Source organism: Aquarana catesbeiana, linkage group LG02 (genome assembly GCF_042186555.1).
Source record: "Aquarana catesbeiana isolate 2022-GZ linkage group LG02, ASM4218655v1, whole genome shotgun sequence".
In the NCBI taxonomy this organism is placed as follows: domain Eukaryota; kingdom Metazoa; phylum Chordata; class Amphibia; order Anura; family Ranidae; genus Aquarana; species Aquarana catesbeiana.
In genome coordinates, this window is record NC_133325.1 from 153,765,689 (window position 1) to 153,778,970 (window position 13,282).

Consider the following 13,282-nt stretch of genomic DNA (forward strand, 5'->3'; position numbering starts at 1 on the left):
TGATAATGAAAAGGGTGAAACATGTTGGCATAAGCAGGCTAGCCTGGGGTTTTTTGCTGGCAGACCACAAGATATTTGCAGGTATCAGTGTTCCCCAAATCTTTTGGATTAGTTTACATGTACCGATTTATCTCTTACAAAAGCATGTATGCAGAATTCAGCTTGATATTATAAGTTTAGTATACATTGCAACAGATTATAAATAAATGGAAAACAGGTAGAGCTGGTTGTTTTATTAATCACTGTCAACAAGGAAGATAAATTATGTTCCTGTTCTTTTCTCCTCCTTAACAAATTTGCGTAGAAGAAAACACACCCTTCATAATTAATGGCTTTTTAGTTAGGATCCAGAGAGCACTGGTCCAGTCTTGTTGTTCACCATGAAGAAGCTTGTGGTCCTACTTATCCTCTCTATCATTGGAGGCACTCTGGCTTTTGATACTTGTTCCAGTGAAAGTAAGTGTTGCTGTATTCTATAGGACTTCTGAGTTTCTGATTATTTTGTAAGATTCTATAACTAAGGAAGTTTTCTGTTCTCCGGTTTCATATATAAGTAGTGTTTTACTCTTTAAATGTACTTTGAGCACTAAAAGCTCAAACAGGATAATTTCATTCTAAACAATTTGTAAATAACCAGAATTTGCTAATTTAAATACATATGCTTTAAGAATATTTAAAATGATTTAACTGAATTAAATGACAGTGAGACTCCAAATACTATACAAAAAAAAATAGAATCACAATTGGCTTTATGAATATAAAAAATAATTAATTCATTCAGTAAATTAATTTAAAGTTGTTGCTGCACCAATGTCCTGGCAGCTAGATAGCAGATCTAAAAACAGCTTTTCTCTGTAAAGGGTGTCTTTGAAGGCTCGGTATCCACAACTCCTCCCTGAAACATTTAGGAAAAGAGAAGTGTGAATGGTTCTCTACGACCAGGGTGTACTGACCTTATATGCCTGCGTGATGTCACCGTCTGCATCTCACAGCATCTGCAGAATTGAATTTTTTAAGGAATCCAATGCTTGCATGTATTTAGAAGGAGAGCGGAGAGGAATAAAGAGCTACAATAGTAATATATATGTATATATATATATATATATATATATATATATATATATATATATATATATGAAAGTGATCTTCTTGATGTAAATTTTTCCAGCATATGCTAGTTTTAAAAAAATTGTAGGTTTCCTCTAATAGACAAAGTTTGTATAACTTGTTTTTTTCTTTTATTCATTAGATTTTTATTGAAGTTTTTGGTGATGTATAACTTGTTCTTAAAACAGAGGCTTCTTTCCTGCTGCAAGTTTTACTGTAGTCTGACTTCAAGGCTCAAAGCCCTAATTAAATTGCAATAACCTGTACAGTCAGATTCTGAGACAATGATCTAGTTTAAAGAACAGCTTTCATCGTTGTAGCAGTAAATCAGTTTACATAAATGTAACAAGTGTTCACAAAGTTAACTAGCTTTAGGATAAAAAGTTAGGTAAGAGGTATTTAGGTTTTTTGACATTTATGTGCCAAACAGGAAAAAAAATCATTTCTATTATCTCTCAGTTTCTGAGTGTCAGTCAATGATATAAACCAAAACTACAGATGCTATTTCTTATATAAACCATTTTTAGTTTATTAGAATTGTTGGGGTTAAAATATATTTCAATCCAGTCGCTAAAAACATGAGCTAGCTATTGTTATTTCAGTTTTTTTTACATAACTGTTTTTCACTATACAGCTTTCAATAAAAGAATACTTTGTGTTCCTGAAATGAATGTTCTTATTCAGGCACATCTTGTAAATGAGTGACAATTGTCTCCCAGTTGTGCTCCTGCGTTGTCACATTCGCCACTGGTGGAGACCACAAGCATGCTGAGACACATGGCATAGGCATGGTCAGTCTTTGTCACTATCAGGAAACTGGTCCAGAGCAATGATGGGCATCCAAGTTGAAAAAGTATTTTCTAAATGACAAAAAGGCAAATATTTAGGCTACACGGAGCTTTAGCAAACCTAATGTTATCCTATTGGTGTAAACATTTATTTTAGGTTTTGGCTTTAAGGGATTAGACTTTAGGATAATTGATAGAGAGGGCATTTTATGGGGGTGGGTTATGTGTTAGGATTAGGGTGGGGCTAAGTGTTAAAAGACAATTTCATCTAAAACTTTTTTTTTTTTTTAAGTTAAAGTATACAGTGGAAATGGTGAAAACTTGTGTCCCTGTTAATGCTGTATGTCCCCCACGTCACATCTGGGTCATTGGTGTCAGACAGAACAGGAAGAAAAGTGACACAACATTTACATTGCACCAAAACATCTCTATATTAACCACTTAAAGACCGAGCCTCTTTCTGAGATTTGTTGAGTTAAAAACAGTTTTTTTTGCTAGAAAATTATTATACATTTTTTTTCTAACTCCCTAGAGAATAAAATGGCGGTCATTGCAATACTTTTTGTCACACTGTATTTGCGCAGCGGTCTTACAAGCGCACTTTTTTTGGAAAAAATACACTTTTTTGAATTAAAAAATAAGACATTAGTAAAGTTAGCCCATTTTTTTTATGTTGTGAAAGATAATGTTACGCCAAGTAAATTGATATCCAACATGTCACGCTTCAAAATTGCGCTCGCTCGTAGAATGGCGACAAACTTTTTTTTTCCATGGGTGACGTTTAAAAAAATCTACAGGTTGCATGTTTATAGTTACAGAGGAGGTCTAGGACTAGAATTATTGCTCTCGCTCTACCAATCGCGGCGATACCTCACATGTGTGGTTTGAACGTTCGCTTCTGCACGTGAGCTCGTCGGGACGGGGCACGTTTAAAAAAAAAAAAAATTATTTTACGTTTTTTTTATTTTTAAATTGTTTAAAAAAAAAAATGTCACTTTTATTCCTATTACAAGGAATGTAAACATCCCTTGTAATAGAAAAAAGTATGACAGGACCTCTTAAATATGAGATCAAAAAGACCTCAGCTCTCATATTTAGAATAAAATGCAATAAAAAAAAATTGTCATTTAAAAAAATAATTTTTTAAAAATGGCCTTTTAACCTCCCTGGCGGTATGATTATTTCGGATTTTAGGTGCTGAAAGCGGTACCATTATTTTGCATGGAAATTTGGCGTTTTATATTGTAGGTCTGTAAATCTTAACAATAACACACTTAAATCTGTCCAAACAAGAGTCTAGTAGATATCCCGGGTATGATAAAGTTTGAAACACAAAAACATAAATTATAATATAATAAATAAAAATAAATAATTAAAAAAAATTTAAAAAAATAGTAATAAAATAAATTTCCCCACAATTCACTATTGCACAATTCTGCAAGTGTTCTAATTTACTATCGCTGTTTTCTAGCTGGTCTAAAGCCACTTTGATGTAAAGGGACACTTTTTGGTTGCTATGGACAATCTCCAGTTTCCAGGCAGAAAGAACAGTGTATATCATGTAAAACTGCAAACCTAATGTTATCCTATTGGTGGAAACACTGCAAAGCACTGGGGACAAAGGGGATGTGAAATCATTTCATACAGTACTGTAATCTGTAAGATTACAGTACTGTATGTGTTATGATTTTTACTTTTTTTTTAATTTGCCGCCAGGCTCCGCCCCCGCGCGTCGCGCCGCTCGCAGGGAACGGAGCCTGGCACGGAGAGGCTTCGGAGGAGGACGGAGCCCTCGGACGCTGCGGGTGACATCGCAGGATCCCGGGGACAAGGTAAGTAACGCCGCCCCAGGATCCTGCAATGCGATCCCGAGTGTGGCTCGGGGTTACCGCTAATGGTACTGAATTTTAACCCCGAGCCACACTCGGGAAAACCGCCAGGGAGGCTACGAGCTGTGGGTGGAATTGACGTTTTGGCCATCTTCCCCTCACTCGTCTCCATACCTGACAGGAGACAGGACGCGATCAGCTCTGCCGCTGCTGATGGCTCCGGTAAGCGGCGGAGGGCACCGGATCGCAGCAGGAGGGGGGGCCCTCTCCCGCCACCGATAAAAGTGATCTTGCGGAAAATCCGCCACAGAGGCCATATTTATCTTGTAGTGGACTGCCCGCTGAAGAAGAGGATACCGGGGTTATGGCAGCTAGGTGCTGCCATAACAACGATATCCTCCTTCAAACAGCCGACGTAAAACTGTGGCGGGTGGTGCTTAATTGGTTAAGGTCACAGACACCCATGTCAGGTCTTTTTTTGGCCTGGTGGCTATTTCAATTGGGACAGATAGACAGGGCCGTCTAACCCCTTCCCGCCGACCGTACGCAGATATGCGTACTCGGCTTTCCGGGGTTATACCGGGATGATGCCCGCAGCTGAAGGCATCATCCCGGTACCGTTGTTTACAGCGGGCGATCGGCTACCCAAGTATAACAACCGATGCGGCTAAAAGCCGCTCGGTTGTTATACCGGAGGAGCGGGAGGGGACATCCCCCCCTCCCGCCGCCTCCCGCCGGTGTCTGATCGTGTGCCTTCGGCGGCTGGGGGCGGGCTGGAACGAAGCTGTGGGCGGCTTCGTTCCAGCCTTCTCGTTGTATACGCAGAAGCGACGTCATGACGTCACTTCCCGTTTACTCGGCTGCCAATGGCGCCGAATTTAAAAAAGTACACAGTATTCAGAATCGCCGTTTTTGGCGATCTGAATACTTTGAAGTGTAAAGGAGGGATGGGGGGTCTTTTAGACCCCCCATCCCTCCATAAAGAGTACCTGTCACCACCTATTACTGTCACAAGGGATGTTTACATTCCTTGTGACAGCAATAAAAGTAAAAAAAAAAATTTTTTTTTTAAAACACAATTTATAAAGTAAAAAAATAAATTAAATAAATAAATAAATAAAAAATTTTAAAGTGCCCCTGTCCCCGCGAGCTCGCGCAGCGAAGAAAACGCATACGGAAGTCGCGCCCGCATATGTAAACGGTGTTCAAATCACACATGTGAGGTATCGCTGCGATCGTCAAAGCGAGAGCAATAATTCTAGCCCTAGACCTCCTCTGTAACTCAAACCTGGTAACCGTAAAAAATTTTTAAAACGTCGCCTATGGAAATTCATAGGTACCGTAGTTTGTCGCCATTCCCCAAGTGCGTGCAATTATAAAGGGTCACACGTTTGGTATCTATTTACTCGGCGTAACATCATCTTTCACATTATACAAAAAAATTGGGGTAACTTTACTGTTTGGATTTTTTTAAATTCATGAAAGTGTCCCTTTTCCAAAAATTTGCGTTTAAAATACCGCTGCACAAATACCGTGTGATAAAAATATTGCAACAATCGCCATTTTATTCTCTAGATTCTCTGCTAAAAATATATATATATATATAATGTTTGGGAACTCTAAGTAATTTTCTAGCAAAAAATACGGATTTTAACTTGTAAAAAAAACAAATTTCAAAAATAGGCTTAGTTATGAAAGGGTTAATATTAATTGGACCCAGGGCAAACATTTTCTTGGGCCCTCCCAAATCCACTTGTCAACTATTTTCAGGCAGTGTGGGCTCAAGGGGCAGCTGCTTTGGGCCCCACAACAATGACTAGGCCTGGGGCAGCTGCCCCTTTTGCCCTGCCTCAAAGACAGCCCTGCAGATAGAACGTGGAAATCCATAATTGGAAAATGCACATGCATGTAAAATGAATAACAATATTGTTTCTATTTTTTTTTTTTTTTCATTATTTTGTTCTTATTTTTTTTAATAACGTACAATTACAATTAAAATTAAAACTGGTGGTACTGAAGATGCTAGTGAATGAATTAATGAATTTTCCAGCCTTCGTGTGATCACTTTGGCCTACCTGACGTGGGTATCCCAGCTTTCAGTGACAGTCGGTGTTGAAAGCCAGTAGCAGTTAGCTACTGGCTCTCAAAGGAAGGATGTTTATAAAGGTATCCCAAAGCAGCGCATAATTCTGGGGGACAGACAATTTATTTTACAAATTGCTGGTGGAAAATAATGAATGCATATACACACTCACACTGAATATAGGATGGTTTGCAAAACACCAAAGAAAAAGAAATAACACAGGGATTCATTTTAAATAATTGTAAAATCAAGCAGGAAATTAGTGCAATTGCATGATTTATTATTCCCCTAGATACATATAAATCTGCGGTACAGAGGTTTCTCTTTAATTTGGACACCATGAAGGGTCCAATGTATAAGAACTAGTGCCAAACCCTGTACAGGCTTACTCATTTTTCGTGTGATTACCGCACAGACCCCAGAAGTGGCTGTGTTGGCAGCTGTTCCAGCAGATGGGACATGAGGTGTCCCTTGGTATCACATGGGAGTGTTCTCACCCTGGTTTCCTGAGCTCAGTCTATCATCTCATTCTGCACAAGGATGTAGTCCTTTGTCCCAGCATGTCATACTGCTTTGTGTATATAGAACACAATTATGATGAAACTGTATCTCTTAATAATTAACTGCTTCAGCCCTGGAACATTTGGCTGGCCAAAGACCAGAGCACTTTTTGCAATTTGGCACTGTGTCGCTTTAACTGACAACTGCGCGGTCGTGCGACGTGGCTCCCAAACAAAATCGACGTCCTTTTTTTCCCACAAATAGAGCTTTCTTTTGGTGGTATTTGATCACCTCTGCGGTTTTTATTTTTTGCTCTATAAACAAAAATAAAGCGACGATTTTGAAAAAAAACGCAATATTTTTTAGTTTTTGCTATAAAAAATATCCCCAAAAAATATATAAAAAAACATTTTTTTTTCCTCAGTTTAGGCTGATACGTATTCTTCTACATATTTTTGGTAAAAAAAATCGCAATAAGCGTATATTGATTTGTTTGTGCAAAAGTTATAGCATCTACAAAATAGGGGATAGTTTTATGGCATTTTTATAAATTTTTTTTTTTTTTACAAGTAATGGCGGTGATCAGCGATTTTTATTGTGACTGCGACATTATGGCGGACATGTCAGACAATTTTGACACATTTTTGGGACCATTGGCATTAATGCAGCAATCAGTGCGATTAAAAATGCATTGATTACTATAAAAATGTCACTGGCAGTGAAGGGGTTAACACTAGGGGGCAGTGAAGGGGTTAATGTGTGTCCTAGAAAGTGTTCTAACTGAAGGGGGATGGGGACTGTGCAGGGAAACTAACAGATCCTCTGTCGATACTCTGTATGAACAGAGGATCTGTCAGTTCTCTCCTCAGAGAACCGGAAACTGTGTTTACACACACAGCTCCCTAGTGACCGTCTATGGTAGCGACGTACTATGACGGCGATTCGCCTGCCTGTGCCATTCTGCCGCAGTATAACTGTGGCGGATGGTTGGCAAACGGTTAAATGACAACTTCTGAGAAATGGGTAGAGTTAAGTGCCATACACACGATCAGAAAATCGTACGAACAATGACGATTTCGGAGCGATCGTACAATGATCTGATAGTTAGTACAGAGCTTTCAAGAGCCGATCAGGACAGTTCATCCAATACTATTTGATCGGACATGCGCATAAAAAATTTTGTACGCTGCCAGATCGTACGATTTTCATTTAATCAGTACAGCTGTCATTTGAAAATGCAATACAAATGCATTACAACACATGACATCACTTCCAAATTTTTCTTCTGTCGTACAAGAATTTTCATGACTTTAGTAAACTCTTCAGATTCGATCTGAGATTAGCATGCAAAAAAGAAAAACGGACGATCATTCGTCCGATAATCTCATTTTGTGTACCGGGCATTGTATCTTGTTGTATTTATTTTATGTGTGCAATCTGCTATTGGTAACATTTATTTCACTGCTTTTCACCATCCTCACCAAAACTGCAACATAATATGACTACCAATGTGGGCAAACCCTTTTCACTGGTTTGATTGTCTACTTACCTCAGCATTGTTTACATCGTGTAGTCTTCCAGCAGCTATGTGACATACATGTGCTCATCTAGGCTAGACATAGAGAATAATTGCTCTTGATATAATACAATGTGCTGAACTAGCTATGCCTGAACTAGCCTATGAACTACATTTCATAGAGTCCCAAGATGACAGCACAATGTCAACACTGCTCGGCTATGGACAGGCAGCAGCATAGAGTAGAAGATAACCTGTATTTCAGGTATGAAGTGCTTCATAGGGTGAGGTGTACTATGATAAAGGCTGTTTTAAAAATATACATTTACCTTTTAAAAGCATTTAACTAAATGCCCAGGCCAATTCTGATATTGAAACTTTCCGGGAACCAATGACACTAATACAGTGATGAGCAATAAAAATATGCACTATCACTGTACTAATGACACTGGCTGGGAAGGGGTTAAACATCTAGGGCGATCAAAGGGTTAACTGTGTGCCTAGCTAGTGTTTTTGTGACATGTGTGTACTGCTTTTACTAGGGGAAGAGAGGGATTTTATTCCCTTTGCAGGGACAAAAAATCCATCCCTTCCCCCCTGTCAGAACAGAGATCTGCCTTGTTTACATAGGCAGATCTCTGTTCTGTGTGTTTTACCAACGATCAGCAGGTGCCAGCGGTCATCCAGTGCCCGACACCCGTAGATCGGCTTCTGGTGTAATTAATCACAGCAGAAGCGCCCCGCTGGCAGCCCGCGGGCCCCCCTGAAGGCAAAAGTTCAGAAGCATAGGTGATCCTGCACAGGAGGGCTGTCCTGTAGCAGTAATTTTGCTATAGGTTGGTTCAGAAGCAGTTAAACTGAGCAAACATTCTCAAGTTAAAGAGAAGGCTTGGGCAACAACAGGCACACTTTCTGCTGTTCTTACAGCACTAAATTACAATTGAATTATCTGTTTAGTAACCATGGTCTCATAATCTTCATTAGATCATGTCAACCAAGCTGGGGATTTTCGTGATTAGGAAAAGGTATGAATGCTCTCGTGCTCGAGCTGGATGAGACTTTCCATGTGAAGGACACTTTAGAGACTGTGCTGATACTAATATATTGAATATTAACACACAGTACTGCCATTAAATTTAAGTTTTGTACATTATTTTTTTTTTTTGCAGAATGTGAACATTCGTGCAAGAATCGCTGTGGACACAAACCTAACAAAAAGTACAGCTGTCAGTGCAATGAACACTGTGAAAGGTTCGGTGACTGCTGCGACGATTACTCATTTTGTAAATGTAAGAAATGAAATGATGCATTTTTAGATACATGTCAACATCAACACTTACACCGAAGTAAGAAAAAATCTTGGATGCGCCCATTTCTTTATTGTTTCTTAATTTGCAAGCTAGATATGGGCAAGTTGGGGCATGAGTGCTGGGCCACCATAATTTGGATTAAAGAACTGAAGCAACCAAATGGAAGTGTTGAGCATAACGCCAGTCGGGCTGATGAAAATCCAATTGGCTGTCACGGATAACACTCACTACTCCACCCCTTTAAAAAACAAAAGTGGCACATAATGACCAATCAGATTTTATGTTTAAGTAGAGGGCAGGCGGCACCTATGGAGTGTAGGTCTTATTTGTGGAGACCCTGTATGAACGTCCATGCACACATAGACTGGTGTTTAGATATAGCAAGTGAGATGAGGCACTTATAGGACTTACCATGTGAAAGAGCACTCAGCACTTGTTTGAACTGTGAACCACCAAAACCTCTGTTGCAAATAAAATGACAGGCATTCCTTTACTTGGCAAGTCCTATGAGTGGCTCATATTTCTTTTGTGTTCTACGTTTTCTACGCTGCACTTAGATTACATTCTGTACATTTTCTCCCTTACAGTCATCCACACTCACTTATGTCAAAAATCTAAACAGTCAGTTTCTAATAAAATGGGATGAACAGCTTCAATGAGATTAACAAGGATCTACTGCTGAATGAGTTATGTAAATAGCAATTAAGGGAAAATAATTATATCCTTTACTGTAGTCTTATACTGCTAAATGCATTATATTGCTTATTTGTCTCAAAATGTCATTATATGTAGTCATATACACTTTACTGTCAAAAGTATTGTGACGCCTCCCTTTATATGCACATGAACTTTAATAGCATCCCAGTCTTAGTCTGTAGGGTTCAATATTGAGTTGGCCCACCTTTTGCAACTATAACAGCTTCAACTCTTCAGGGAAGGCTGTCCACAGGGCTGTGCAGGACAGTCAAGTTCCTCCACCCCAGACTCGATCATCCATGTCTTTATGGACCTTGCTTTGTGCACTGGTGCACAGTCATGTTGGAAAAGGAAGGGGCCATACCCAAACTGTTTACATGTATGAGCTGCTTTAAAAGAGATTTTGCTGTGAATGGGATACTAACTTTACTATCCAATGGTTGTGCTTTGCAATGTATATAAGTTGCAGATGGTGAAAATCTTGTTATAAAATCTTAACATCACCCCATATCTCATGAAAGAACTTTAATCACCCATTAAGATATATACAGTTATTGGTATTGGTATTATTATTGCATAGCAGGCTATTCATTTTAAAGGGCACTGCAACACACTGGTAAAGTAGCGGACAACACGTCCACACTACAACACACCACAATGCATGGCATTGTTGTGCTGCATTACATTGTAAAAAAAAAATCATATTTGTTTTTTTTTTTTAAATCAATGGACTGCATTAACCCAACACACAGGGTTGATTTATTAAAACTGGAGAGTGCAAAATGTGGTGCAGTTGTGCATGGTAGCCAATCACCTTCTAACTTCAGCTTGTTTAATTAAGCTTTGACAAAAGAACCTGGAAGCTGATTGGTTTCTATGCAGAGCTGCACCAGATTTTACACTCTCCAGTTTTAGTAAATCAACCTCAATGTGCGGCACAAATTGCATTAACACAAGCTCACATTACTGAGATCTGAAAGGACTTATAATGTAAGTCAAAAAAGGCAGCTTTAACCTTGCTCATCATCTCCCTTCTCTCCCCTCTCCATGAACATTTCACCATCCTTCCATGTCTATAAGTACCCTTACTGTCATGTCACCTGTGAGCTTGCTCCTTTCTAATATCCTAATTATTGAAGTCCCAGATGTTTTGTTCAAAAAATTGATTCTTTTATGACAAGATGTCTAAGAAATGAATGCATTAAAGGATATCTGTATACTAAGCATAGATCAGTAATTCTATCTGTCTTAATCATTAACTATGCACTTTTAAAGTAATCCTTGATCTTCTGCTTATGGTATTCTTTTATCAATTTTATTATTTTGTCTTTTTACAGATATTGATCCAAACTTTGATGAAGCAGATCACCATATAAAATCCGGTAATATGTTTAAAAATTGTGTTTAAACAATTGTTATGTTCTTTCAATAACACATACAGGGGGTCCCCTAGTTACAAACATCCGACTTACAAACGACTCCTACTTACAAACGGAGGGAGACAACAGGAAGTGAGAGGAAATCTACACCTAGGAAGGGAAATTCACTCCTGTAAGAGCTATTATGGGGAAAAGGTACCTCCACTGATGCTTTATCACCAAGGCTTGTTTCCACAACAACCCAAAATTTTCAAAATCCAATTGTCATTGGGACAGAAAGTGAGGTGAAATCTTCTGAACAGGGGCACAGACAGCAAAACAAATGTTACAGGGGTGTTAACCCTTCCCTATGCTATCCAAAAAGCTGAAAAATATTTTTTTTGGCTGGAGCTACACTTAAAAAATATACCTGTTCCGACTTACAAACAGATTCAACTTAAGAACAAACCTACAGTCCCTAACTTGTTTGTAACCCGGGGACCCCCTGTACTGTCTTCTGGTGCATTAAAAGATTATAAAAGTCCTTGAATTAGGGGAACAGTGGAATGGGTGGGAATGAATGGGAGCTGTTTACTTGCCTGTTACTTGAACCTTAGAGGATTTACCAGTGTAGGGGCCTTGCCCTAGGCAGCAGTGTCATATTTTGATTCTATGTTTCCCGGGGTCAGTTAGGCTGTAGCCAGCCTACGTTAAGGTTCCTAATTTTGGGGCATTGCTTGTTTCTGTTAGCTATTGATGAACTTGCTCCAGTATTGTGTTTCAGAATTTTTAACCTTCTAAGTTATAAATATGCACAATTCCTGCTAATTCATAAGGATTATAGTCAATTGATGTTAGCCGGAGAAAATAATTAATATTAAGGACAGACATTCCAGTTGGTTTTTCTCTCCTGGGCTTCTGCCCAGAGGAACTGTGCCATATCTATGAGGGAGCTGGACTAAAGTGTGATATTTGATCCAATGCAACCAACTGGGAGGCACTTATAGCTGTATAGTTTGGAGGAGTAGAGCTGAAATGGCTATATGGGAAAAGAAAACACTAGAACCTTCTCTGCTAATGTGCAATTACTGTACTGCATGTGCTTAAACTATAGAAAGTAGAGCTAAGAAGTTGTTGGTATTCTTTCTCCCTCACCCTGTCTCTCATAAGTACTCAGCAATAAAATCGGTGACTGATGCTCATCTTCCTATAAACCAATACATGCCAAGACTCCAACCCTGAGACACGATGTCCCTTGGAACTCCATTAAAGAAAGTGAGCTGGGACATAGAGAGTGTACCCAAAAAAGAATGATATCGGGTTACATCATAGGATAGGAATGAATAGGACTTTACCATTTTTCCTAATAAATTATAGAAGTCTCTTATGTTTTGTTCAATAATTGGATTCTTTTATGACTAGATGCCTAAGAACTGAATGAATTAAAGAATACTAAGCATAGATCAGCAATCCTATTTGTCTTAATCGTTAACTATGCACTTTTAAAATAATCCTCGATCTTCTGTTTATGGTATTCTTTTATCAATTTTATTATTTTGGCTTTTTTACAGATATTGATCCAAACGTTAATAAAGCAGCTCACCATAAAAAATCAGGTACTTTAAAAAGTGTGTTTAAACAATACGTTATTCTTGCACTAACACATACTGTCTTCTGGTGCGTTAAAAGATTACAAAAGCCCTTGAATTGAATGGATAGGAATGAATAGGAGCTGTTTACTTGCCTCTTGCTTAAAATTTAGAGGATTTACCAGTGTAGGGGCCTTGCCCTAGGCAGCAGTGTCATATTTTGGTTCTATGCTTCCAGGGGGCAGTTAGGCTGTAGCCAGCCTATGTTAACCACTTCCTGACCGCCTCACGCAGATATACTGCGGCAGAAGGGCACGTACAGGCAGATTAATGTACCTCTACGTTGCCCTTTAAGAGGCGGCTTGCGCCCACCCGCCGGGAGCTCCGTGAGCGTGATCGCGGGTCCCACGGACTCGATGTCTGCGAGGAAGAACGGAGAAATGCTAATGTAAACAAGCATTTCCCCGTTCTGCCTAGTGACACTGACACTAATCATAGCTCCCTG

The 13,282-nt window shown here is 39.0% G+C and overlaps 1 protein-coding gene across 1 annotated transcript in view; it reads left to right on the forward strand.

Moving 5' to 3' along the window:
* Window positions 1-297: 297 nt before the first annotated feature.
* ENDOU (endonuclease, poly(U) specific) overlaps window positions 298-13,282 on the forward strand; it is a 48,856-nt gene continuing 35,871 nt past the window's right edge. Inside the window, exons 1-4 of the mRNA XM_073613647.1 lie at window positions 298-456; window positions 8,994-9,113; window positions 11,168-11,212; window positions 12,760-12,804. Coding sequence (XP_073469748.1) covers window positions 381-456; window positions 8,994-9,113; window positions 11,168-11,212; window positions 12,760-12,804 — 286 coding nt within the window. The 5' untranslated portion in view covers window positions 298-380. The remainder of the gene's footprint in view (window positions 457-8,993; window positions 9,114-11,167; window positions 11,213-12,759; window positions 12,805-13,282) is intronic.